Source organism: Alternaria metachromatica, assembly GCF_023757995.1.
Source record: "Alternaria metachromatica strain BMP 0045 chromosome Unknown scaffold_16, whole genome shotgun sequence".
Lineage (NCBI taxonomy): Eukaryota > Fungi > Ascomycota > Dothideomycetes > Pleosporales > Pleosporaceae > Alternaria > Alternaria metachromatica.
Genome location: NW_026055507.1, coordinates 457,606 through 484,191, shown reverse-complemented (window position 1 = coordinate 484,191; position 26,586 = coordinate 457,606). Strand labels below are relative to the sequence as shown.

The 26,586-nt window shown below is 53.6% G+C and overlaps 10 protein-coding genes across 10 annotated transcripts; 3 read left to right on the top strand and 7 right to left on the bottom strand.

Annotated features, from left to right (window-relative positions):
• Positions 1-308: 308 nt before the first annotated feature.
• J4E83_006937 (uncharacterized protein) lies at positions 309-1,409 on the bottom strand (the record flags this gene model as incomplete). The annotated part of the gene is made up of 2 exons (XM_049333845.1): positions 309-1,283; positions 1,347-1,409. The coding sequence occupies 2 exons, from the start codon at positions 1,407-1,409 to the stop codon at positions 309-311; spliced, it is 1,038 nt and encodes a 345-aa protein (XP_049187101.1).
• Positions 1,410-1,917: 508 nt separating this feature from the next.
• Positions 1,918-2,423, bottom strand: J4E83_006936 (uncharacterized protein; the record flags this gene model as incomplete). Its single annotated transcript, XM_049333844.1, has 2 exons — positions 1,918-2,383; positions 2,416-2,423. The coding sequence occupies 2 exons, from the start codon at positions 2,421-2,423 to the stop codon at positions 1,918-1,920; spliced, it is 474 nt and encodes a 157-aa protein (XP_049187100.1).
• Positions 2,424-3,609: 1,186 nt separating this feature from the next.
• J4E83_006935 (uncharacterized protein) lies at positions 3,610-5,562 on the bottom strand (the record flags this gene model as incomplete). Its single annotated transcript, XM_049333843.1, has 2 exons — positions 3,610-4,165; positions 4,217-5,562. 2 exons carry the CDS (start codon positions 5,560-5,562, stop codon positions 3,610-3,612), a joined length of 1,902 nt encoding a protein of 633 aa, XP_049187099.1.
• A 927-nt stretch (positions 5,563-6,489) lies between these two features.
• Positions 6,490-8,193, top strand: J4E83_006934 (uncharacterized protein; the record flags this gene model as incomplete). The annotated part of the gene is made up of 1 exon (XM_049333842.1): positions 6,490-8,193. One exon carries the CDS (start codon positions 6,490-6,492, stop codon positions 8,191-8,193), a length of 1,704 nt encoding a protein of 567 aa, XP_049187098.1.
• Positions 8,194-8,669: 476 nt separating this feature from the next.
• Positions 8,670-11,753, bottom strand: J4E83_006933 (uncharacterized protein; the record flags this gene model as incomplete). The annotated part of the gene is made up of 2 exons (XM_049333841.1): positions 8,670-10,427; positions 10,473-11,753. 2 exons carry the CDS (start codon positions 11,751-11,753, stop codon positions 8,670-8,672), a joined length of 3,039 nt encoding a protein of 1,012 aa, XP_049187097.1.
• Positions 11,754-12,269: 516 nt separating this feature from the next.
• Positions 12,270-13,855, top strand: J4E83_006932 (uncharacterized protein; the record flags this gene model as incomplete). Its single annotated transcript, XM_049333840.1, has 2 exons — positions 12,270-12,876; positions 12,924-13,855. The coding sequence occupies 2 exons, from the start codon at positions 12,270-12,272 to the stop codon at positions 13,853-13,855; spliced, it is 1,539 nt and encodes a 512-aa protein (XP_049187096.1).
• A 385-nt stretch (positions 13,856-14,240) lies between these two features.
• Positions 14,241-14,577, bottom strand: J4E83_006931 (uncharacterized protein; the record flags this gene model as incomplete). Its single annotated transcript, XM_049333839.1, has 2 exons — positions 14,241-14,451; positions 14,531-14,577. The coding sequence occupies 2 exons, from the start codon at positions 14,575-14,577 to the stop codon at positions 14,241-14,243; spliced, it is 258 nt and encodes an 85-aa protein (XP_049187095.1).
• Positions 14,578-15,616: 1,039 nt separating this feature from the next.
• Positions 15,617-18,788, top strand: J4E83_006930 (uncharacterized protein; the record flags this gene model as incomplete). Its single annotated transcript, XM_049333838.1, has 3 exons — positions 15,617-16,136; positions 16,185-17,709; positions 17,762-18,788. 3 exons carry the CDS (start codon positions 15,617-15,619, stop codon positions 18,786-18,788), a joined length of 3,072 nt encoding a protein of 1,023 aa, XP_049187094.1.
• A 3,356-nt stretch (positions 18,789-22,144) lies between these two features.
• On the bottom strand, positions 22,145-23,396 carry J4E83_006929 (uncharacterized protein; the record flags this gene model as incomplete). Its single annotated transcript, XM_049333837.1, has 2 exons — positions 22,145-22,792; positions 22,851-23,396. The coding sequence occupies 2 exons, from the start codon at positions 23,394-23,396 to the stop codon at positions 22,145-22,147; spliced, it is 1,194 nt and encodes a 397-aa protein (XP_049187093.1).
• A 1,134-nt stretch (positions 23,397-24,530) lies between these two features.
• Positions 24,531-25,916, bottom strand: J4E83_006928 (uncharacterized protein; the record flags this gene model as incomplete). The annotated part of the gene is made up of 2 exons (XM_049333836.1): positions 24,531-25,725; positions 25,909-25,916. The coding sequence occupies 2 exons, from the start codon at positions 25,914-25,916 to the stop codon at positions 24,531-24,533; spliced, it is 1,203 nt and encodes a 400-aa protein (XP_049187092.1).
• Positions 25,917-26,586: the final 670 nt, after the last annotated feature.

Below are 26,586 nucleotides of genomic sequence, written 5' to 3'. Positions count from 1 at the left end.
GGACAGTGACATGGAGACAAAGATCAAGGAGTATCACGAACGGAACATCACGGTACAGCGGGAAGCCTAGATCAATGCCACGCCGCTGGTTCTGCAGCGGACTGAGTCTGCTAGGGGCTGACAAGCCTCTCATAACTGTTGACACAGTGCTTGCTCACGCACTGACGACCTCCACGCTGAGTTATGTGCTCGTCGCTGGGAATATATCTGTACATTTTGAAATGTTCAATGCGAACTATCTTATGCTCCTGTCGATCCAGATTGAGTACATGGAGCTAAAGTGTAGTACGCAGTCCGCACACACACAGTTACGCGATAACGAAGCTGCTACCATCGATACCATAGTTCCTCGTCAATCTCCTCCCGTAATTCCTTGCCACCTCAAACCTTAACTTCCCCTCAGGATGCGGCTCGTGGAAATTGATTGGCTGCTTTACCGTAATGACACCCCCCTCTCTCGGTGTGAAGCGCCATACAGAGCCATACACCTTCTCGGGTGAGAAGCCAATCGTGTTCATAGCTGAGAGGAATTCAGTCCATGGGACTTCACCGGGATGCGAGCTTGCAGACGGCTGGAAGAATATAGTCGAGAATGTGTGCTGTGTCTTTTTCCCAACGGTGAAGCGCGGTGTAGGCGGAGTGTTTGTTTCCTCAGAAGCGACTGGCTGCAAGTCTGCTGCGACTTCGACAGGCTCAGTGGAAGGATCATTCGCAATCCCCCTGGTCTTGCGCTTCTCACTCCGAATTGGGAGGTCTACAGGGTCGGGCTGCTGCTCCGGTATGAGAGGCGTAATGTATTCCTGCAGGGCAGCATCTTTCTTCGCTTTGTTGGAAGGTTTCGCCGGTTCTATCCAGTCTGGCGTCCGTTGTATTTGTCCTCTTGACGGCGCTAGGGATTCAAGAGCCTCGAGGTGTATTTTCTTCAAATACTTCTGCACGTGAGCATCGAACTTGCTCCAAAGCTCATCGAGCCGTCGTTCAGTAGCCTGCATAATCTCTACGTTCTCTTTGGTTCTTCGCTTGCCGACAGGGTACGGCATTGTCTTTGGATGCCCGAGCTCACCAAGAAGGAGAAAATCATATCGGCGTTTGGCATCGTATTCTGGACCGCATTCCGGGTCTAAGATCACGTTTAGTTCTTTCACAGAAACCTCCATGACTATCTCGTGATAGTCGCGGTCGGCTCCAACGGTACAGTACTGCTCATCAGGTTTGAAAGCTTGTGGGCACACCAGGCGCAGGCGAGCTCGTAGTTCAAAACAAATAGCTAGGTCTGACACGAGCTATCAACGTGTACGAGGTCAGTGGCTATCTCATACGCATTTCTTACATGGGTAATGACTGACCTGTGCGACCAAGGGTGTGATTCTGTACTTCTGGTCCTTGTCCTGTTGTATAACTCGAGCCATTTCCCTGACTACAATTTGAGGAACCCCAAGGCCTTCCTCAGACCAAAGCAAGGAACACAGCCATAACAAATAGTCTTTCCCAAAAGAGCTCGGGTCTCTGAGCAGGGGTAATTCCTCTGGAACTGCATGGTCACGTACGAACATGCCGCGCACCGGTGGTGAGCCAATGAAGCAACTCGGCAACCGTGAAGCTAGGCTTTTGATAAGGCGCATATCAAGTAAATCTTTCAAGTCCGCGACAGCCTCTACCCATGCATCATGCCCTTCTTGTTTCTCCAACCGTGTCAACAGCAGCCGAGCAACCTTGTGTAGAGCAGCTTGTGCAGCATGCCACATGACAAGATTCTCGTAATAATCCATGATGATCGAGTATATCGTAATGTGCCAAAAGTCTTTTTGAAGGGCTGGATCAGTAAGATGGGGGCTTTTCCTTCCCTTCCTGTCCAATACATGTGTAGGGCTGTGTTCATCTACATGCATCGGGTCAGCGTGCTTCAATCGATGCTCCTCACGGCGCCTCGCACTTACAGAACTCGCTAACAGCATTAGTGAAATAGGATGGATCATCGCGCATAGCCCAGGCATGGTCCTTCCACTCGTGTATTCTAGCCGCTATAGAGGACATGATTTTGAGAAAGTCTTCCCATTGTGGGGCGGTATATGGAATGTCTTGGGCTAGTGCGAAAGCCGAGTCCCATCCATCCTCTTTTGTCGTTCTTATTTCGGGGGGCTCGGGTTGTTCGGGGGCTTGGAAGAAGGCCTTGAACCCGTCCAGACCACCTTCTACGTCGGGAAGTAGCTCAAGGCAGATCTTGACGAGGAAGGCCATCAGAGGCTGCTGTATCTGTAGGACGATAAGAGCCTCGCTCGCGCGCCTCACGTGTTTTTGAGATTCCAGAGCGACCGGAAGCTTGACCGGAAGCCCGTATTCTTGTAGATCAGTAGGATGCATCATCAGATAGTAACCCCATTCGCTGGGTTTGTATGTATCTTGCCATTCGCGTACTGTCTCATTTTCCGAACTACGTGAAACTTCCCCATCTTCGGGTTCCTTGCCGTTGGATTCGTCTTCCAATATAGCTTTGTGTTGGCCTTCGTCGTTTGGGTCGTAATATATCGGACGCACCTTGATAACATTGATGTTGCGACCGAGCTCTGAGCTTTGCCAATCCATCTCGGCAAAATTGTTGGGTGTATACCGTCCGCGAGAGTTCAGAAGCTGTAAGACATGTGTTGGAGTCACGAGGTCCTCTGTATTGATATATGGCCATTTGTATACATCTTCTCTGATCGTGGAAGTGGAAGCCTCGCTGAACTCTCGTCTTTCGACTCTGTAGTAGTCGCGAAGGTCTGGGCGATGCTGGTGTGGCATTTGCGTGTGCCATGATCGTTCAAGAATAGCTTTACGTTGAGTACGCGTCTTCTTTGTCCATCTCTTCCGTATAACGCCCTCGGATCTTATCAAGATGGCGTTCAGCATGCCATAGTCGGCCATTATTGACTTGACTTTTCCAAATGTCTCTTTGTGAAATTCTCCATAGGGCATTGGCACCGTTTGACCACTGTCAAGGAGCCGCCAGGGTCTCTCTGCGGGTTCTATTGGTTTGGGCTTGACGAAGTTGGTACATTTTGGCTGTTCCATAGCTGGTCGCGGTTCCTCGAGGTCAACTCCTGAGGGGGACGGAGGAAGCTTTCACGTGAGATCCTGCAGAAAAGCTGATCAATGCTGATGCGGCGGTAACGTAAGTAACCATGTAGGGATTCAATAATGACGCCAGTTCCAATCGACAACAGCCGTGTTTACTGTTCCTGCGTTATTGCGAGAAGGAAGATGGGGAACGCGACAAAAGCGATCTGGTCGAATTGCTCGGGCCGACTGTCGCGCATTAGCCCCGCACTGCAGATCCCTACCACAAAAAGGGGCGATATGACTGATCTCAGTAACGGATCGCAATGCACATGTCTTCTGAAGTTTTTGGTGCTGCGAAACTCCTCATTTGAGAGCAACCTGTTCCCGCACACTTCAACACATGGTCGAATAGATCCAACGACCGAATGTCCGACTCGACTTTCCTTGCGTATAAGTCGTATAGGTTGCGGAAGATACAACTATGTCGAATAGAGATGAATGAACGGTGCCCAAGCAAACGCTACAACTGAATTAAAGCCATTCATGCCTCAACATCTCATGAACAACTCTTCACGCAGTGTTCCTCCCAATGCCAGCCTTATACCTAGCCAAGCACCTCTCCCTCGCAAACTTATGCTCAACAACCGGCTCGGGATAGCCCTTGGCCTTCGCAATCTGCGCGGCCTTTCCACCCGCCGCATACGGATTATGTATAGCCGCCCCCTCGACCTCTGCCAGCTCCGGTAGCCACAGCTTGATAAACTCGCCCTGCTCATCGAATCTCTCCGACTGTGTCCACGGGTTGAAGATCCTAAAGTACGGTTGTGGATCTACACCTGTCGACGCACTGAAGCCCCAGCCGCCGTTGTTGGACGCGAAGTCGCCGTCGATGAGGTGCGTGATGAAGTATTGTTCGCCGAGGCGCCAGTCGAGGAGGAGGTGTTTGGCGAGGAAGGAGGCGGTTATCATGCGCAGGCGGTTGTGCATGTAGCCTGTGTGGTTGAGGCAGCGCATGGCGGCGTCGACGATGGGGTAGCCGGTCTGGCCTTGTGTCCAGGCTTGGAAGTGCGCGTCGTTGTACTCCCACTCGATGTTTGTGTATTCGAATTTGAAGGGCTTGTTCATGCTGGGGTTGTGTTAGTATATTCGTGGTATAGAGGGTATTGGTCGGGCATACCAAACGTAGGGCCAGTGTACAAGCACATGCCGATAGAAGTCCCGCCATGCGACTTCTCCCAACCAGCCTTTGACGCCATCCTTCCCTCCGTCGAGTCTCTTCGCGCTGTTGACGTCTCGAGCCATACGTATACTGGTTCGTGCCGCCAGCGTGCCAGCAGCGTGATGCACACTCACGCGTGCGGTGCTGTTCATCGCGGGAAAGTTGCGCGTGTCCTTGTATTTTACCACCTTTTCTTCCAAGAAGCGCTCCAGGCGATCCATAGCAGCGGCCTCACCTGCGGGCCACAGTTGCTGGAACCGTTCCCTCTCTTCTGCCGTCAACGCTTTGCACTCTGGTAGATCGGGGACTTTCGTGTCGAAGAGCTGAGTGAATTTCTTGCGGAAGGCTGGAGGATTTCGCTCAGGCACAGGGCGCTCGTTCATAAGATGTGGATGCTCATGCAGATGTGCAACCCATGATCGGAACCAAGGGCTGTACATCGCATATTGCTTTCCACCTCCTGTCTTGAGACTACCAGGTGGTACCACGCAGTCGTCGTGGTGCGGCTCGAAGTTGATGCCCTTCTCCAGCATCATGCGTACCAAGCGCTCCTCCCGCCGAAGCTCGTCAGGTTCGTATTCCAAGTTGCAGAAGACGTTCTTCGCATTCCATTCTTCTGCCAACTCCACCAACCGCTTTGTTACGTTCTTTCGTTCGGGAATCGTTTCGATGTAGAGGGGGATGTTGAGTTCTTCGAGTTCCTTCTTGAGTGTCTCCACAGAGCGCAACTCGAAATGACATTTTGGCGGGCTGACCAGGTGAGCCTCCCAGTCTTGCGGGCTCATGAACCAAACGCCTATCAGACCCACTCCCTTCTTCTCAGCCAATTGTGCTGCTTGAGACAAGCCAGTATTATCTCCTATCCGCAGATCCCTCTTGAACCAGTGTACCACCGCGTCGCCATGTTGCGATTTCTTCCCGTCTTTGATAGCCTCTCGTTTGTCCTTTGTACTCTCCAACGTCTTGTTCAGAATCTCGATCGGGCGCGGTACCTCATTCTGATTGTACAATGCGCATCGTTCATTGCTCATTTCGGCAGGATAGTATCGTCGATCGACGATGCCGGCTCTCTCTTCTGGTCTCGAATGGTCAAAGCCTTCTTCCTCCTTCTTCACGGCCTCTCCAGGCGCTCCATTCTCGGTGTTCTTCGCTATCGAGTCTACGGGAGGCGCGTCTTTCGAGGTGGCTTTTGGGAGAGGTTTGGCGATGCGCGAGCGCTTGTTGGGAGCGTCGCCGGACACGTCGGTGTAGTTCTTCGCGGATGCCGCATTGGCGGGTATGCTTGCTTTACGTTTCGGTGGCATCGTGGCTAGTCTCTTCGCGGGGAAGGATGGTTGTATGCGTAGAAAGGGTTTGACGGATAGCAGGAGCCTTGGACGTGCGAGCAGCATACGCGTTTCGTGGAACCGCAGAATGGTCGAGATGAGGATAACCTCCTGAAACAGGATTTAATGAAGCCATTGCCGTGCTAACTCGACGCGTTCAGCTGTCGCGTCCCTTTAGCACCGATCGATGACGCAGATGGTCCCTGGAACATGGAGAGTTCAGATCGATGCCAGATAAGCGAGCCGACCCCTGCATACTGCGAGCCGCACCATCACGTGTCCTCAGATACTTCACTTTCTCAACGCGACAAACAGTCAGCATTACAGGCTTCGCCAACAGATCTCGCGATATCAGTGCGCGAATCTAATTACGTACATTATGCTATGACGACGTCTAGTGCAGCGTTTTGAGCGACCGGCCCGCCTTCGGAAAGGATTATCACCAGCAACCTTGGCCTCGGCCGACTGTCTTCATTTCCAACGATAGATGATTGGAACAGGTTCGAGCATGGCCTAAGCAAGATACCCACCGCCCAGTGCGGCTCCAAGAGACTCCGCTATTCAACGACGTCTCGAGGTCGTTGAGCCTTGGCCGCCCACAAGTCGACTGTGCCCAGGTTGTAGAGATCGTATAGCACGGCTTTCAAGGCCTACTATCAAGAGCCTGATCCACTTCTCGCTCGACGTGCCCGACCGGAAGTCATGGCCATCCGTTCCGAGCTCGCTTCGGGCCGACTACCTTCTATCAAGGGAGTACGCGAGAATCGTCTTTGGATGCTCAACTTGAATCTTGTTTAATGCCATCATGTGTAGCTAGGTAGGTACATAAGTAATTCGAAAAATCCTTTCGGTAGGTGCTTCCATAACAAGCAGATCGTTCTGTTCCCCATCTACTACTTCCCAGACATGCTGAACATGAACGTCAAAACATTGCTTCTGCATCTTCTAACAAACATCACAAGTGCCTCTACCCTCTATCCGACAGTCAAAACGACCAACGGAACCCTCACTGGAATACACAATCCAAACTACAACCAAGACTTCTTCCTCGGCATCCCCTATGCCCAACCCCCAACCGGGCCCCTCCGCTACCGCCGCCCTGCGCCTCTCGCCCATCGCTTAGGACACTTCGACGCAAACAATTACGGACCAGGATGCATTTCCACATCCATAAACCTGCCCGTATTCTCACAGACCACACCATCCTACCCCGAAAGCGAAGATTGCCTAACCCTCAATATCGTCCGACCCGCTGGTCTCGACAAAGGCCCTAAACTCCCCGTCCTACTCTTCATACATGGCGGTGGTTTCCAGGAAGGCAGTGGTGGAGATCAACGTTATAACATGTCTTTCCTTGTGCAAGAGTCAGTCACAGTCGGCGCACCCATCATCGGCGTCACGATCAACTATCGGCTATCTGGTTTCGGTTTCCTGCCCGGCAGTGCGATACTGGAGTCTAAAGTAGCGAATCTGGGTTTGCACGACCAGCGCCTGGCGCTTTGGTGGGTGAAGGATAATATCGCTGCGTTTGGTGGAGATGCGGAAAAGGTTACGATCCAAGGAGAGTCGGCGGGTGCGATGTCAATTGGACATCACCTTGCTGCGTATGGAGGGAAAGATGAGGGTCTTTTCCGCGCCGCGATTGTACAAAGTGGTGGGCCGGCGGTTGATGCGAGGGGAATGTCGGTGCAGGAGCAGGACGTCCTCTACGATAACTTGCTCAGGCAGACCGGTTGTATGCTCGAGGAGGACACGCTCGACTGCCTGAGGAGTGTACCCGTCGAGGCGCTCAAAGCCGCTTTCCAAAATCAATCATTGATCCCAGTTCAAGACGGCGAATTCTTCGACGGAAACTCGCGGATGGCTCTGAAGCAGGGCAGATTTGTACGGGTGCCTATACTTGCTGGTGCGAACACGAATGAGGGTACTTCTTTCACCATAAGTCAGGGCTTGAAAGGGATAAGTGACCCCACCCAGTTCCGGGCAGTAGTTGCGGGATGGTTGGGCCCTGGCATAGCCAATACGACGGTGGATGGTATCGCTGCTGAATACCTCGAGCGAATATCGCCCGCAGATCTACAGGATTCCCTCGGTACTGTGTTGCCATCATCCCGCCTGGAGAACGGCAGTCTCTACGGAATAACTACCTTATTCATAGGCGATCATATCTTCATTACTGCAAGACGCTTCGCCACGGAGATGTGGGCTGAATATGGCGTTCCTGCTTACAGCTACCGATTCGACACAGTGGGGAGCGGTGTTTCGGCCGATACTCTAGGTGCCGCGCACTACACAGAGATTCCATTTGTGTTTGGCAATGTCGATGGTGTTGGACATGAGGTCAATCTTCTTGCTTCCAACTCTACGGAAGAACGCGAGGAGTTTACGAGACTCAGCAAGCGCATGTGCAGGATGTGGGTGAGCTTTGTTAACGAGCTCTCGCCGAATGCTCATTATGCTTTGGATTCTAACACGACCTGGCCGGCATACACAAACGAGAGCGCAAGGAACATGCTCTTCAGGAAGAGTGGCATCAGTCTGGAAGAAGATACTTGGAGGGCGAGCGCGATTAGTCGGATGAACAGTGCTGCCTTTGGCTTGGAAGTTTAGTAAGCTGGTTATATAAAGTTTATAGATTTGGTAGTAGCCTACGCTAGCGACATACTTTGTACACTCGTGGCCTACCATGTCCTCACGAACATGGTGCATTAAGATGAAATCATAGGCTAGTGGTATCATCGGAAAGGTGTCCTACCCTGGTATAGCTCTCTACCAATATCAAAAAACTCATAAGATAAGAGTGAATGCAATATGTCCTCGGCAATACGGAGGGACATAGTACATCAAGTGGATGGCAATAAACCCAGCACGGAAGCTAGGCAAATGCAATTTTCAGTAGTATTACTATAATACACAGGCTTACTAACAGCCGTTCTAATTCGCATCGTTCAGTAAAAAATCGAACCCGCCCATCTCAGCCCAGCACAGCTCTCTATCGCATAGAAACAATCAATCAATCAATCAAGCACGTATATACTGTCGTCGCTATCCTCGCCTCCTTCTTCATTACGAAGCGACAATCGCTTCTAACGACTTCCTCTCCTCTCTGGGGCTGGACCGGGAACCATGACTTTGAACGGCATCTCACGACCCGCGGCACCTCCGACATTCATCGGTGCGTACGGGCTGAAATGCTGTCCTTGCTGCTGCTGGTGTTGTTGCTGAGATGGGGCGGGTGCCAGTACCTGCTGTCCATTTTGGCCGGTAGTAGCAGCACTCCTAGGCAGTGACTGGCCACTGCTCTTGGGTCTGCCTCCGGCTGGACTCTGGGGACCGTACGGGCTGGGGTATGTAGGCATGTTCATGGGTGCTGGGGCGAGTTGGCGGGGACCTCCAAACGGTCCGCCTGCTGTGCTCGGGGGTTGGGTAAGGGGAATTCCGCTGTGGGCGTGTGGCGCGTGATGGGGATATGGGCTAGGGAAAGAACCAGTGGGAAGGGCCGCAAGTGGCGAGTACTGCATCATCATGTGTTGTGGTGGAGGCGGTCCGCTGAGGTACATGTAGTGTTGCGGCGGGCCTTGGGTATACTGCAGGTACGCTTCTGGCGGAGGGTGATGGGGACTGTGTTGAGGAGCGTGCTGTGGATGGTGTATCGGAGATGCTTGCTGGGAATGCGAAGGCTGCGATTGCGGTGTAGCGCCAGTCGCCGAGCCTTCAGACTGCCGGGCACCCTTTTGCGTCGCGGATTTTTCGCGCGGATCGGGTGTTGGGGTAATTCCGGCCTGCGCTTCCTCCTCCCGCTTCTTTGCCTTGCGTTCGGCCCACCACATGGTCATGGATTGACTGCGCTTCTCTGATTTTACGCGCGGTTTCCGTCGCGAGCCTGACGCTGGGGATGAGTCGTCCGCGTAGCTGTTGTTGGCTGTATACTGACTAAGGGGGGCAGTGAGCATGTACGCGTCAGGAGTACTGGATTCGCTCGGATGCACAAGTGGTACCTCTGTGTTGGGCGCAGAATACTGTAGTGTGCCTTGAAAAACCGTCTCAGCAGAGTTCGGTGCCATTATGGGTATGCCTTCCGGGAACGGCTGGGCATCAATAGTAAACTGACCTTGACCTTCACTCATTGAGTTCAGTGCTGGTGGTGGAGCGTTTGGGCCATGTGCCGAGGGTGCTGGGGTTCCTGATTCGCTGGTCTTCTTTCGTGGGCCTTTCTTTACTCCAAAGTCACTACGGCGAGCTACGTTCTTACTACCGGCTGGACGTCCACGCTTAGGGTTAGCATCTGAATACTCGTCTACGTCCATGGTTGATGAGTCCTCGTCCCCGGAACTACCGACAACTGATTCCTCTCTCATTTCTTGGATGCGTTGATGGAGCAAGTTACTAGCCGTTGTCCGGGCTCGCTTTACGCCTCGTCCTTCTGGCTCTGGGGTCTCGGAAGTTGGCTTCGTGAATCGACTAACACCTTTCTTGCGCGCGCCGCCCCAGCCGTTGTGCTTCTTGGGGGTGTTGGCACCAGTTCCTGTGTCAGTACCGTCAAACTTGCGGGTGGCTCGTCGTTGCCGCTTAGAGGGTCGACCTTCACCGTCTTCTTCGTCTTCCTCTTCACTGGGAGCTGCCGACTCAAGCTGGTCCCGTGTGCGACGCGTGCGTAGTTCTCTCTTGCCACCCTTGTCCGCGCCTGGCCGCTGTAAGAAAGGATCCTGACAGCCGGGTGGCTTCTTTGGGTCGTAGATATAGCCATAGAGGTCGGCCTCTTTCATGTCCTCGAAGACTTCCGGAGCCAGCGGGATACGTCCACCGTTGCAAGCCTTCTTGGCTGGATGCATGTGAGGTGCAGTCTGGGACTATTAGTAGATACATATGAAATGATGACAGTAACATACCCTTGCGTCCAACACGAGATACTCGTCCTGCCAAGCTTTGAGGATCTGTTGCGTGTTTTGCGTTAGAGCGTAGAGATTCTCAGTACTCCGTTGCGCTGCTGGAAACTTCGTCAAGGCGGCGATAGCAGCTTGTACGTCAGTCATCGGCTTGAAGCGCTTCTGCAGGAGGTAGTCTGCTCTATCTTCGCACTCGGCTTCGATCGGAGAAGGCGCGTCTTCAATGAAGGGATCGGGAAGATCTGACTCGGAAAGCATATCCTCCTCTGGCTCTAGCAGTTTTGGGACTGCGGACTCCGCAGGCGTCGATGCAGAATCTCGCGGTGTCTGTGAGGCTGACTCTGGCAGCGCGATCTTGGGTACCGCAAGCTTGGTGGATCTCCTCGACGTGGGCTCTGGTCTTGACTCGCGTGTCGGCGCTGATGTATGTGAACCGCCATCGAGTGAGTCTTGACCGGGTGGCGCAGAACCTTGGGGTGTTCTGGATGGTTTCTGTACAACGTCTATGCGATCATACTCGGCCTCGCTCTCGTCATCCTCAATCGCTTCTTCGTTCTCATCATCAGAACTATGCAGACGGTTGTTGTTGAGAAGTCGCATGGATGGCTTGGCGTTGCCGTTGGGTGTGCTCTGATTGGATGGCTGATCATCATCATCTTCTGTAAGTGGAAACATGGCGGCAGCATTGCGAGATGCTTTTGATGGCGCAGATGAAGTTCCTCGTGAAGTACCGCCGCGACCGCGTCCTCCTCGACTGCCTCTGCCGCGACCGCCTCGTCCGCGTCCGCCACGTGAGCCTCGACCACCGCGTCCACGACCTCTTGGCGCTGGCGGAGGCGCAACAGGCACTTCAACCTCACTCTCTTCGGCACTCTCATCTTCAGACTCCGAGGCTTCTTCCGGAGTAGGTGAGCGCTCTGGCAGTGCGCCAACGATAGACTTGCGTTCTTTGGGAAGTTTTCCATGGTGCTTCTTCAGACCGTCAAAGAACTCGGGTGACAGACCAAAGACCATGAACAACGGGTGCTCATAAGATGCGTAGATTTCGGACGCGGACGGCGCCTCGAATGAATTACCAGAAATGTTGGAAGCTGAGCGAGTTGTCTTCCTAGTGATGGTAGGACTCAGTTTGGTAGGACTGAATGCTGGTGCAACCGTGTCTGGCGCATCTGGTTCTGATGGCGCTTGTTTTGCTGCTTGACCACGGGTCCGGGAAAGCGTGTCATCTTGCTGCGAATTGCGACGTGTGGCACCGCGCGTAGCCGCACCCCGTGGACGTGGCATCAGGAAGATACGCGGGGCCAATGCAGGTAGTGAATGTTGTGTTGAGTTTGATGTGGGTGTACCTGTCGGGACAATGTCTCCATGTAGGGGCCGAAGGGGCGTAGCGCGAATCGCAAGCCTTCAGGGTGACAAAAGCTGTGAGCGAAGAAGATGAACAGAACCTTGCGCTTCCGCAAAGAGCGCGCGCAAATAAAAGCTAGCAGGTGATAGAGGGTATCTTGAAAAGGAAATGGGAAATGGAATAGTCAGTGAATCGAGTGTGATGATCTTTGTTACGGGGCGTGGCTGCTTCAGCAAAAGCGAGCCGAACCATGATCGCGCTTGGCGCATGCGCAGGCAGCCAATGACATCAACACGCTAAACTGACTGGCATCTAGCTGTCAGATGGTCCAAACAAGACGGCCATGACTTGAGGTTTGCAGTGATATCCGCCGACTATATACGCCTCCGCTCTCTCAGTGACTCGTGACTGTGGGCACTATCACCTTGAACTAGCCTCCTTATATTCCATCCATCATGCCACCCAAGACAGCTGACGAGGAGCTCGCGGAACTGGAAGCTCTGGCTGGAGAGACTCCCGCACCCCCGCCGAAGCATGCCAAAGGGTCCCGCGCACCACGCCAGAAGATCCAGCGCCAGCAGGATGAAGATGCTCTGAAGGACCTGGACGAGCTGGAGCAATTGGGCAAGGCTCAACCAGCAGCTCCCCGCCAGATCAGTCGTCCAAACACACCCAAAGTAGCCTCGTCGTCGACTACATCCAGCAGCCGCCGCGCACCAGGCGTAGCTACTCCCTCTTCCACTGGATCAGCACGTACAAGCGAAGACAACCGACCTTCAGTGCCGAGGAAATCAGGGGAGAGTACCCGTTCGTACCACCAGAGCTTCGCGCCAACCCAAGAGGAGCCCGCCAAACAACAAGTACCTGAGCCCCAGGAGGAGAAGCAGTCAGGCGGATCTTGGTGGGGAGGTGGATGGGGAGGACTGGTGTCAACAGCCACTGCAGCAGCAGAGACGGCGAGGAAGCAAGCGGAAGCCGCCTACCAAGAGATCCAAAAGAACCAAGAAGCCCAGCGATGGGCGGAGCAAGTACGAGGGAACGTTGGTGCTCTTCGCGGCATTGGTACAATTCCATTTCCCACCATGTCATCTCAGTCTAACATGCTACAGGAGGTGAACTCGGCAAGCGTGCCGTGCCTACCTTTACCAACATTCTAAACACCCTCGCACCACCCATCTCCCAGCATGAACGCCTCCAGATCCACATCACACACGACCTCATCGGGTACCCCTCGCTCGACCCCCTCATCTACCAGACCTTCGCCGGAGTCATGGCACAAGTCGAAGGCGGAGACCTCATGGTCATCCAACGTGGCTCCGAGTCAACACAGCGCGGATCGCTAGACGGCTACCGGGGCGGCGGCGGAGGCTGGAACGACGGGCCATGGTGGCGACACACTGACAAGCGCGACCTCTCCGTGGTCAAAGGACTTGTAGAAGGCACAAAGCTCGCACGCGTCAGCGCAGAGTCGTACGCGAACGAGTTCTTTGGTGCGAGAGGAGGTGTTGAAGAAGCGGCCAAGCAAGCGACAGAAGTTCTGAGCGAGACGAACCCCGTCAGGAGCAGCGACATCTTTATTGCGATCCAAGCTATCAGCTACCCTGTACAAGACGAACTCTTTGCTACATCCTCCTCAGAAGAAAAGTCGGATGTAGAAGAACAGAAGGAGGACGGGGAGGATGTGGCTTTCGCTATCTACCTGCACGACCCTATCCACGGCATCTCGTTCAAGTCCATCAGCCAGTCTTTCCCGTCGAAATGGGTCGACTGGCTAGATGCGCCAGCCAATACCGAGGCTGAGGGCGAGGAGCAACAACTACCGCAGGAGATCTACGAGATTATCGAGAGTGGTGGTGTTGATCCGCGGGAGTGGGTTAGTGAATGGATGGAGGAGACGATCAACTTGAGTGTGGGTATCGTCGCACAGCGCTATGTTGCGCGGAGGATGGGTGTTGGAGAGGGTGGACTGGGCAGAGGGAAGGCGAGGGAAGCTGTGGTGGATGCTGGGGGTGGTGAGGCTGCACGAGCGGGTATCATTTGAGGACGTGGCATGGATATGATAGTTTTTATTTTTATTTCTCTGGTCGCGGCAAGGCGCTGGGATATGCTACCTGAATACTCACTGGATGGGCTCGGCATTTGCCTCGCGAATGGACAATGTTGTTCAACATATGATATCTTCGGCTTCCATCCCATGTCCTTCAAGTATGCCTTCTGTCGTTGATTCCTTCAGGTAATCACTAATGGCCTGGCTTCTATCGCGTGATACCGATCGCACAAGGCTCATCTTTCCCCACGCTGAACACCATTCTCGCTGTCCATGAAGCCTCTCTCGCGTCGGGGCGCATTACTTCATGCCAAACCTCAGAGGCCCAGGTCATAATCCTACACGCCTTGCCAGATATCTATTCCACGAAGTCCGCAATTCAACCACTCTTCTTCTTGTCACCGGGTTCCCTCTTATCCCTCTTCCCTCCCTTGAGTATCTCGAGATGCCCCGCCTTCTGCGCAAGCATCTTCTCTGTATTGCCCACGAGCCCTGAACTGCTCTTGTGCTTGATCTTGTTTTGTGTGATGATGAACGCTTTCTTGGGCTTGATGACGCGGGCGCCGGTTTGTTTGCGCGCGACCGAGGACCTAGAGAGCAGATGTTAGTATGCGTGTTGGGAGAATAGTTTGCGCTCGATGGAGTGTTGAGCGCGGGGAGAGAACGCACTTCTTCGGAGGAGCGGCCTTGGTCTTCTTGATTGCGCCTTGGGCCATTGCGACGGTCGGCTGTAGACGCGCACGTGGGGTGGAGTATGCGGAGGTTTGACAAAAGTCGGAGCGTCTTGGACTCCCTTCCGGAACGGTGAAGGAAGGCTTAGTCGGGTGATTGATCTCCGAACACGACTAATCACACGATAGTATGCAAATCTCCACTGATCGAGTCGGACGTTGCTGTGGCGCTATTGGGGGTAAGACGGCTGTATGTTTCTTTGGATAATTCGCGCGTCCAACATTTTTCGCGATGCTTGGCGCCTCGCCGCCGCACTAGGCCCAGAGCGGTTTGAGCAGTTTGCGGGGGACTGCATTTAGCCTTTTCACCCACCGTGGGGAGTGCCGCTCCATCGCTCCATGAGCCCGTAGACCCGTTTTCCAAGCCTCTTCGCGCTTCGCGCCCTGCGTTTCTTTTGGAAATCTCCGTCTGCAATGACAGTAATCAGGCGGCCATTTGCTCGTCGACGGGGGAAAGCCTGGCGAACTCGCACGGAACAATTTCTGCGTCGTCTCAGCATCCCAGAGATGGTATCCGATTGTCTGGACGCCTAGTTGGTACCAATCAATCGCACAGCGTCTTTGCTACCGATTTCCATGTGCAGTGCATGGATCCGGATATTTGCATGCTGCACGTGTCCTCCGACCTACCGCCAAGACTGCTTGCTTGCCCTTCTAGAAGTCTTGCAGCGACAAGGCGACTGGCTCATGTACGTCACGTCAATTTAGCCATAGAACAACCGGTCCCGGCTGGGGTAAAGCGACTAGGGTCACTCAATATCGGGCCGTTGGCCAGCAACTGCATGCTGTTCCTGGATATGCAGTCGCTACTAGACATTTCACAGGAAGGTGGTCATTCGATGTACGAACATGCACGATGACTAGTCGACTAAACGGTTAGGGCGGTGGGGATCTCTTGGTAACTATGGGGTTACCGTCGTGGCTATCACCGCGGCGTATGGTCTGGGGAAGCCATTCAAAAGCTGGGGATTCTCCGCGTTTTCGTTCGCTGTTCAGGACGTTGCTCGACTACTGACCAGCCATCATGGAGCTCTTCTCTCGCACCGTGGTCAGCGCCCTGTCGCTTTCCGTCGCCTTTGCTGGCTCGGCTTCTGCTCTCGAGGCCTTCCGCAAGCCTACTGTTTCTTCTACAGAAGGTGATGGCTCGTCTCTTCTCGCCGCTCGCGGCTCTCCTGTCAGCATCCACGCCGATGCTGCGGATTGGCCTGGTGTTCTGCGCGCTGCTCACGACCTTGCTATCGACTTCGGACGCGTTACTGGTACCAATGGTACCCTTATGACTTCTGGAACGCCAACGGCTAACGCTTCCATGATCTTCAATGTCACTGGAATCAGCGAAGACTGGAGCGTTAGTGGCAGTGCTGCATCCAACTCATCAGCTGGCACCATCATCGTGGGAACCATTGGCAACTCAAGCCTGATCGACGAGATGGTTGCGAGCGGACTGCTCGACGTCAGCGAGATTGAGGGTCAATGGGAGTCCTACGTCAGTGCTGTGGTGAAGCAGGCTGGAAATATGACTGGCGACGCAATTGTCATTGCTGGTATGTATCCCGAGATTGGTCTCAATGCTCAACGCTAACTCTTTATAGGCAGCGATCGCCGTGGTGCCATCTACGGTATCTACGATATCTCTGAGCAAATCGGTGTCTCGCCATGGCACTGGTTCGCCGATGTACCTGCGAAGAAACATGACTCCATCTACATGCTCCAAACCACCAAGGTCCAGAAGACACCATCTGTCAAGTACCGAGGCTTCTTCATCAACGACGAGGCTCCAGCTCTGACCGGCTGGGCCAACGACCGCTACCCTCAGTCTCCCTATGGCGCACCCTTTGGAGCTCAGTTCTACTCCAAGGTCTTCGAGCTGCTGCTCCGCTCCAAGGCCAACTACCTCTGGCCCGCGATGTGGAACGGCATGTTCAATGTCGATGATGCACGCAACCAGCCTCTTGCCGACGAGTACGGTATCGTGATGGGAACTTCCCACACCGAACCCATGGTTCGTGCCACGCAGGAATGGAGCAAGGTCGCCAAGGGTGCTGAGTCTGGCTGGTCTTGGGCGACCAACAACGCCACTCTCTACGACTACTTCATGGAGGGTGCCGTGCGCGCTGCTCCCTACGAGAACGTCGTCACTGTCGGTATGCGCGGATACCACGACACTGCCATGTCTTCCGATGTTCAAACATCAGTTCTTGAGGCCGTTGTCGACGCTCAGCAAGACATTCTCAACAAGGTCCACGGAAACGCCTCTGAAGTTCCTCAGATGTGGTGCTTGTACAAGGAGGTCCAGGACTACTTTGAGGCTGGCATGAAAGTTCCCGACTGGGTTACTCTGCTCTGGACTGAAGACAACTGGCAAAACATCCGCCGTCTTCCAGTTGGAGACGAAAAGAACCGATCCGGAGGTGCCGGTGTCTACTATCACTTCGACTACGTTGGTGACTCCCGCAACTACAAGTGGCAAGATACCATCCAGCTTCAGAAGACTTACGAGCAGATGAAGTTGGCCAAGGACCGTGAGGCTGACCGTATCTGGATCGTCAACGTCGGTGACATCAAGCCCGCCGAGATCGCCATCAGTCATTGGTTCGATATTGCCTACGACATGGACTCTTACAACCACGACTCAGTGCCTGAGTGGCTCGCTGGATTCGCCGCCCGTAACTTCGGTGAAGAGCATGCTGAGGAGATCGCCGAGATCATGGACGAGTACGGTTTCCTCGCCAACATGCGCAAGTTCGAATGGGTCGAGCCCTCTTCCTTCAGCGTTCTCAACTACGAGGAGGCTGACCGCATCCTCGCTCACTGGGAGTCACTCGCCGAACGCGCTAACAAGGTCAACGCCGCGCTATCTCCTGAACAACAGCCCGCATTTTACGAGATCATCCTGCACCGTGTCCTTGCTGGAGGAAACCACGTCGATGTACAAGTTTCAGGCGCCAGGAACATCATCTACGCGCAGATGGGCCGCAACAGCGCCAACAGGTGGATGCAGCGTGTGATTGATGGCATGAACAAGGACCACAACCTCACCCGTCTCTACCACACTCAGCTCAACGGCAAGTGGGACCACATGATGGACCAGACCCATCTGGGATACCAGGGATACTGGTAAGTTCTAAATGATCTAGCGATGGAAGTCATGATGCTAACCCAACCGCAGGCAACAACCTATGCGCCAGTCCACCCCCGATCTCCGCTGGGTACAGACTCAAGAACGATCCCTAGCCGGCGACATGGGCATCTCCGTCGAAGGCTCGAACGCCACCATCCCCGGTGATGACATGTGGCACAGCAACGGCGGTGGTTCACTCACCCTGCCGGCCATGACACCCTTCACGCCCAAGCGCTGGATTGAGATCTCTCACCGCGGCACCGGCGCCTTCAACTGGAACATCAGCGCCGACCCCTTTGTCACTCTCTCCGAAGCCAAGGGAACCATGCAGCCCAACGACGAAGACATCCGCATCTACGTCGATGTAGACTGGACCAAGGTCGAAGACGGCTTCGGCGCCCAAAGCAAGCTCAACTTCTCCAGCTCCACCGACCTGGGCACGCAGGGCGGAAACCCACAAGTCATGTTCATGGTAAACAAGACGTCCATCCCCTCCGACTTCAACGCCGGCTTCGTCGAATCCGCAGGCCAACTCGCTTTCGAAGCAGAGCACTACACGCGCTCCACCCCTGGTTCTTCCGACAACGAATACATGGTCCTTCCCAAATACGGCCGTACCATGTCTGGCGTCAAGCTCGCGAACAACCTAGCCGAGGGCCTTGACTCCTCCAGCGCACCAAGTCTGGAATACGACTTCGTCACCTTCACACCCACCACCAAGGCCAAGGGCCTCAACGTCACCCTCATCCTCACACCCACCCACAACATCAACCCCAAAGTGCCCCTCGCGTACATTGCTCAGATCGACAACAAGACCGAGGCCCGCCGCCAGTTCGTCATCGACCAGCCGCAGCCCAACTTCCCTGTTGGATGGGGTGTTGCAGTTGCGGACAGCGCGTGGAAGAACACTACTAACCACGGTGAACTTGCACCTGGTAAGCATACGCTCAAGCTGTGGCTTGTAGAGGCGAATGTTATTCTGCAGAAGGTTGTCCTGGATTTGGGTGGTGTTGTTTACAGTCATAATGGGCCGCCGGAGAGTTATCGCGTTGGCGGGAATGCGACTATGCACTAGACAGAGTGGTGCTAGAGGGGATGGAAAGGATAGTTTGTCAGAGATGAATTCAGTAATGTAATGTGTTCATTCGCAATGAGTTGTCGAAACGTGTGTGTCTAGACGTGAGGTTGTACGATATGCGATGACAACGGACCGATGCGGTGAGATTAGCTGGAGTGGTCGCCATGCCATGGCGGACCGATTCTTGTGCAAATGGGGAAACGCAGCTCGAAAAAGACACAGTATACCTGATGTATTGATGGAGAAGTGAATTCCTCATGCCCATGCATCGCTATGCTACACCCCGAAGAAAGACAATCCTGAACGCCAACACAATATGCCGCCACCTATCTTGTATCCAAATTCTCAATCTGCCCTATACCTCCTCCCTATAAATCTTGTGTATCATCTTCCCCCGTCCTATGCAACACCACCAGCCCCTCCCCCCGCACCCCCAGCACTCCCTCCCACATCACTTGTCGCACCCCCTTTCCCCGCTTTCCTCCGCATGCTCTTACTGCGGTGTGAATAGTAGTTGCTGGGTTCCTTCATCTGTTCCTTGTCGAGGCGCTCTTGGCTGGGTTGCAGTTTGCCGTCCGTGGCGCGTTCTTTGACTTTGCTGACTTTGGAGCCCATTGTAGAGGGTGTGTTGGGAGCGGTGGGGTTGGTGAAGGGTTGAGGTGGAGGGACGGGTAGGTAGGGGAGGAAGGGGTAGGTTGGTGTGGGTGTTGAGGTGGTGGTGGGTGTGGGTTGCGCGCGTGGTGGTGAGGTGGTAGACGTAGAGGGGGAAGAGTGGGTTTGGTTCGATAAGATGATTACACTGGTATCTCGTCAGCTCAATTCCAGCAACAAGTCGCGTGTGCGCATTCGCGCAAGGCTATCTTTTACTTACGGCGGCGCAGGATGAGGTTCCGGTTCCGGTTTACTCGGCGGTCTCGATGTCGCGTCGGTAGGTTGAGATTGTTGTTGTGAATGTTCAGGTCTAGAAACAAGGAGAGAGAGTTAGGAATTGGACCGACAAAAGATACGAGATGGTTGCACAAACTACCTAGGTAAGATTGGGCATACGTACGACAGGGATGACGTAGGTGGGTGCGGCTGGAATGGCGGATCGGCAGGGTCTGGTACCTGGAAGTGGGGCGCAGGTGCTTTACCGGATTGGGCGAGGATGATGATGCTGGGTTGGAAATGGTTAATGGGGGTGATATTGGTTTGGTGGTAGTCGTCTGAAGATGGTTGAGTTTGATATGGAAGGGGTCAGAACTTACGGTGGTGCAGCTGGCGGTTCTGGGTCGTTTCCACCATCTATCATTTTTCCGCAGGTTGAGCGTGGTTCTTGATGTGACATCTGACTTGAGTACTGAGACTGTTGAATGAAGTGCCAGGCAAGTCTGTATACTTCGAGTAAAATCTCGTGTGCCTCTATGACAGAGGCTGCGTGTATAACGGCGATGGAAGACTGCTCGATGCTGTTGATAGTACTAGATTGGGCTTGAAGGGAAGTCATAGCAAGAGCCGGCGAGAAGGAGATATCCATCATGTTCATTGAGTTAATGGCCCTAACCTTGCCCCATCCCGACTCTTATATATGATTTGAGGCCTCTCATCTCAGCACGAGCATGAGCGCATTTCCAACGATCTCCCTCCGACTCACAGCCGGAGTCATGGCTGTCGCAGCACTCTACTCTTTCGATTTTCGCCCCATCATCCCATCTAGTGCTCATCTAACGAGTAGGAATGGTCGTTTCCACGTTGAAGAACGCGCTAGAGCAACGTTGAAAGCTCGGCCAGAACGTGTAGGGTCGGATATAGGGCTAAGTTTGGTAGCCGTGACCCGCTTGACGGCCTGTATAGGAAGTATCATTGGATCGTCCCGTTTTTAGTCAGAGGGAAGCCTGAGAGGAGGCTCAAGTTAAGCTTTCTGGCATGTGTCTCAGAGGTGACCCGTTTCGGTGTCTAAGTGCGAGGCAGTTCGGTCAACCGAGTCGGCGACTCGGAAGACTGAATCAGGTGCATCAGGCGAGCCATTGCCTTTAGTCGGGTATAGATGCATTCTTCACCTTCAACCAAGCGGATCGCGTCGCGGGCGATGCTGTAGTGATGTGGCTGTGCGTGGGATATGGGCATCGTGTAATTTAGCTAGGACGGTTAGAGCTTCCGTTCGTGGGAGGCCTGGTAGGCCGAGCAGGAGGCTTACTCTGGATCGCCACCATGGCGGTGTTGTGCATGATAAGGCCCTCAATCATCTGTGATATCGAGGGAGAGAGAAAGAGGAAATTGCGACATTAGTGACGGGATTGGGGACGTGGAGATGTTTGGCCGTTCGCGCATGGCGCATGGTGCCCCGCTTCAGCCCTGGAGGTCCACAACGCTGGGCTGGTTCCTGGCCGTGGCCGCCACGGCCGCCCACCCAATTCCCGCCGCTACTCTGCAAATCCACCAACAACTGCATCATCATCCTTATTCTCAGCACACTCGTGACTCTAGCTCTGTCATCATCTCTCTTGACTAATCGCCTTTGTGCCGCGACGTTCAATGCCGCGCTCTTCCTATTGCTCACACGTCTCTGCCACGGCGGGTTCCGACATCCATTTCTTTGGGAACACCAACGCCCAGATCGACCACAATGCCAGGGATCATGGGCTTATCTCAGCCATAAATAGAGAGCTTCGCGAAACTCCAGGATTGGTCTCAGGACCAGACTTGTGACTCGTATCACAATCATGTCTGCCTCGCCCTAAGGTGAACGGTCGTTGGGGGCCAATGGCAGTGCACGCGGAGCCGAGTTCCAGGACCACCACCAAGCCTCGAGCAGCCTCGTCTGTGTTACTGCTTATATAATGCACGGCGAACCGACTGTGACGTCTTGACTGGTTAGGAACCCAGCAGATAAATTATTCCCAAAGATTCCAGACCATTGACATGAGGGCCGATCGATCCTAGCTCCGACCGGTCAGGTCTCACATTAGCACACCATTTTTACCGCGCATGCATTTCCTGTCACGGGAGCGTCACGGCCTTCGCGCTTATATATCAGCTCTGACAGCTTGAGCGCAATATGTAAGTATGGCGGGAGTAGAAGAACGTCCGTACGAGCAAGCGCAACAGAATGCGATAACGTTACCAATACCAAGGCAAATATGACTCCAAACTCCAGGGAAGGTCGAACATCCAAACACTAGTCCATGTTCAGTAGTCCACCAGGCCAAAAAGCTGACAGAAGCACTATCAAGGCGATGTAGACGCGCTGCGTCCGATGATCCAATCTTGTTTCTCGAAACCATCCCGAAAGAAACGCCCTCACATCTCAACGCCGAAAGCTGATCAGCTCGCGACTCCTCAACCACCACACCTATCCCCCGCAAACTAGTACCCTAGAAACAAAGCGGAACCCCAGAATTACAAGTACATCCGCTCGGACAATTAAACCCAGGCACCGTAGTTTCCGGCTGCGGCGGCTGTGTCGGCTTCGATGGGTTCATCGGCGGCTCAGGAGCCGACTCATCAGGTCTATAATTCTTCTTGAGCGCCCCGACAATCACATCGCCAATCTCCTTGTGTCCATCCTGTTTCGGATGCAACGTCCGCGCTATATACCCATTGAAATTCCCGCTCCCACTACCACCATTCAGAGGCTGCGGCTCAACCTTCACCTCCATGCTCAGGTTTGGTTCCTCGGGGTTGCGAAAGGTAGTTATCGTGTATTCGTCTTGTTGCACGGATTCGCCCTCGGGGTATCCGCGTAGCTTCTCAAGGATATCCTCGGGTGGGCCGGGGGCGTCTAGGTTGTCGCTGGGCTCGTATGTGGTAACGCTCTCGCCGTCGTGGATGGTGATACTCCGCCGGATGGGGTTGTTAAAGATATGCACCTCGGTGCTGTTAGGGTCGAGCTGCACCCTGAGGCTGTGACCTTTTTCGCAGAATCGGTGGCCTTCCAGGGCGGGGTTGATGTCGATGTATCGAATCTTCGGATCGTTGTATTGTTCGACGGCGGAGCGGATCGCGAGGTTCACCGCGTCGACCTAAGCGGGTAAGGGGCGTTAGTGTGTGAGATGAGAGTGCCATGGGAGTAGAATTTACCAGATCATTAAACTCTTGTCGCATTTCTTTTACGACCTTCTGTGCATTCCATGGGAATTGGAACTGTCTGCCAAAATCCCAGTCGTTGCACGCGTCGTCAAGCGCGAAGAAGCGCGCATATCCTAGCATGAAGAGTGTTGCGTCGTTGCCGCTGACAGCAGGGTGGGCCCTCCAGATATCGATAGTATCTATAACGGCCTGCTTGAGGTTGTCTCCGACTCTTCCTCGTACTAGCTTGATCTCCTTCCTGCACAATCCCGTCGGGCTGTCAGCATCGTCGTCTTCGTAATGAGTCCCATAGTCTACTCTCGGGTCGGTATGGAAGAGGCAGCTGTCGGCCATGGGGTAGAAATCGGCATTATTCCCGCCGGCTTCGAGCATGGTCATCTTCGGTCGTGTCAACTTGTCCATTTGGTCGTGGATGTTCTTTCCCAAATGGGCGCCGGAACAGGCTCTGAACTCGAATTGGGGATCTTGATCGGGGTTTTGTGTCCAGTCCTGGTATCTGTCGTTGACTATGGTTGACCAGGCGTACTTGAAGCGCATGCATCCGTCTTCGTTTCCGTCGTATGCGGTATCGTTGTTCCATTGGACTCCGCTCTGTTATACTTTAGTCAATGTGTAGCGATTGAGTGAGTTTACGTACTCCCCAGGAATCCCCGATGGCGGAAAAGATGAACTCATTGTCTCTGGTGATCAATATGGGATCGAGGGCCGCGCCCTGGGGGTAGCCCAACACCGTCTGTGCCAGAAGTACCGACCCAAGGGCGAGAGAATTCTGATACGTAAACATGTTGACAAGAAACCTCTGTAGAAGAGGAGATGAAGGGAGGAGCTGGTTCGGTGTCTTCATTATCTTCTCTCTCTACGATCTTCTTATACCTTTTCACCTTGCGCATTTCTTCAAGGGTCTACTGTCAGCAGTGAGCATATATGAGACGATCCGAGCAGGCTTTCGATCCCCAACCCCGTCTTCACGGAGCGCTTCAGCGGCACAGAGCTGACATCAGACATATTCACGTCGATTGTGTATACTTGCCACCTGTGTCATCAATTGGGCGTACTATTTGGGGTCTAAAGACGTCGTCCACGAAAGTTTCAATGCTCGGTTAAGATATTTCGATCATTGTCCAAGTTGTGATGGCCCTAACCCCTACAAATTGTCAAACAAACCAGTTCCTAGGAGGACGAGCTGCTGATCCGATTCGACATCATGACACCATCAACAGCCTGCGCGCAGTTTCCCTGCATGGGGCCACTAACGCCCGGCGCTTCGGATGAACCATCTTGAAACCTGGGGTGTCGACAAAGCCTCGCTTTATAGTCAGGAACGTAAGCAGCGAGGCGGAGAAGCGACGGGGCGGTAGCAGGATTGATTAGAACTACCTCAGTCATGAGGCAGACAGTCGATTATGTGTGAGGCTGTGGAGACGCACCGAAATATTCACTGAGTAGGCCTGACCCCAATGCGAAACCTTCTTGTCAGTTCCGCCGATCGTGCTGGACGCCCAGAGCTTAGCGAGATTTATGGCGCGTTGTTGTTTGGTCTTGCGAAACGTGTATAGCAGTCCGTTCGAATCACCCATCCCCGTTGATCGACCGCAACAACACACGATTGATGTATCGATAGAAGGTCATGCGCACTCGCAATCGTAACAATATAACGACCAAATACACTACTCAATCATCCGTATCCCAAATACCCAGTGTGATATCCATCATCCCCTTAATATGAACCGCTTCCATGCGACTTCCCGCGCCTCTCCCTCTGACAGCCTTAACGAACCCATCACCTTCCTCTACCTCATCTAGCGCACTTCCCCCAAACTTGATCGAGCCTTTGTCGCCAGTCGCATCCATCATTCCAAACCAACTGAACGGGTACCGCAGGTACAAATCACCAGAGCTGACCCAGTGCGAACTCTTCGTGCTGAGAAGAGGATCGTAGAGCTCGTCCAAGAGCTCTCGATTGGCATTGTCCAGATGGAATATTGTGTTGCCATGCAGCGTCGTCGTGGAAATCGTGCTTTCATCATTCGGACTCACGGCAGCGAATGGTCGTAGATACGCGTTTACGTTACCGCTGATGCTCACGATACTGGTGAACGAGCCATGCGGTATCTCCGCGACTATATTGCCGTAAGCCGAGTGAATGTTCGTGTAGTGTGTGAATGGCTGCTGTGGCCAGTATTCCCAGAGCGCAGCGACGTTGATCGCTCCGCTGACTGTATATACCGAGATATGTTTTGGTCGCATCGGTTTTCCGATGAACGTATACCGCGGTACCAGCATTAGATCGATCTGCCCGCTTTTGCTATGTATCTTTAATTTGCCTTCGCAGCCATACCAGCCCCAGATGACGCCTGTTATTGAGCTGGAATCGATGTTGTGTGGGTGCAATGGGTCCGGGCCTTTGCCGCCTTCGTATGTATACTCGCCGTGCGAAGTATGTGTGATGAGGTTGTTGATCTGCCAGGCCCAGTCGTGAACCCATAAGTCGAATGTCTCGGACCTAATCTCGAGCACATCCAATAGACGCACGGGTGATTCCGGACGGAAGTATATCACGACCTTGATTTCTGTACAAATGTCTTCGTCATCGTCGGAGGGAAGGTAATCCAGGCTGAGGCTCGTTGCAGTTTGGTTGTAAACAACATTCTTGTAGTCTGCAGTAGAGCTGGAATTGATTTCGAGCCGAACTTCGATATCTGAGTTCTGGTCGACGTCGCCTCTCTGGACGTGAATGATACCAGAGAGACGACTGCCAATTGTGGAATTGGATGAGTCGGACAGATGCCAATGGGTTTCAGGTCCGTCGCTGTTCGAGATGTTGAAGCCGAATGTGCGCGCTTCAGAAGAAACAATCGATTCACATCTGGCGTAGTTGATGGTGGCCGGTGTGGTGTCGTATAAAGATCGGTCAGAAGTCGTCGTGTGGCTGGGAGGGCACGCATTCCAATACAGCAATACTATCGCGAATACGAGCAGCCCTAGTTGCGGTACTCTCCACAGTGGACGCTGTCGAATTAAGGGACCTGATCCCTCTTCGGGAGCCTACATTCTCATTAGAATTGATGAAGCGAACATCTAGGGCAACAATACTGACCATCCGTACTTCACGCCCGCTCGAACCCGCCTTCGTTGGCATCTCTTCCATGATTGCGTTCTGCTGTGGATTATTCAGAGTGAGGTAGTAAAGGAAGAAAAAGAATCAAACGAAGAGACCCGCAGACGGCAAGCACAACCAGAAAGGCAGCAGCCGCGATGCCATGCTGACTGTGAAGACGCCCGGTGCCGCGCCGCACTCGGTTTCAGATGTCTGCGACGCGCGACAACGCAGACCCCGGCACGAGGCGGAATGCACTGCACGCCTCTGATCAGCACTCTGAATAGCTCGTCGTTATATTTGAAGGAGAATTCTGAGACCGAGATACGTATGGTGATCATGTGCGAGCGGCTTCCTTCGCGCTTCCGTTCCGCCCCCACATGCTAGCATTAGCAAGGCGAACACATGACGTCACAACAGCACGATGTACAACGGTCATCACGATCAAACTTGAATAGAAGTTCATGAATGCTTCATCTTGAAGACTTTTTCCTTAGTGAGGCTCTACCTAGTCGTGCTATTCGGTCAGAAAACTGCCAGCACTCGGCTGCCCACAGGCTTGCTCAAAAACACAGATGCCAACTCCGACGCCGACGCCAGAGAAGTATGCACCAAAGCTCATGAGAGTTC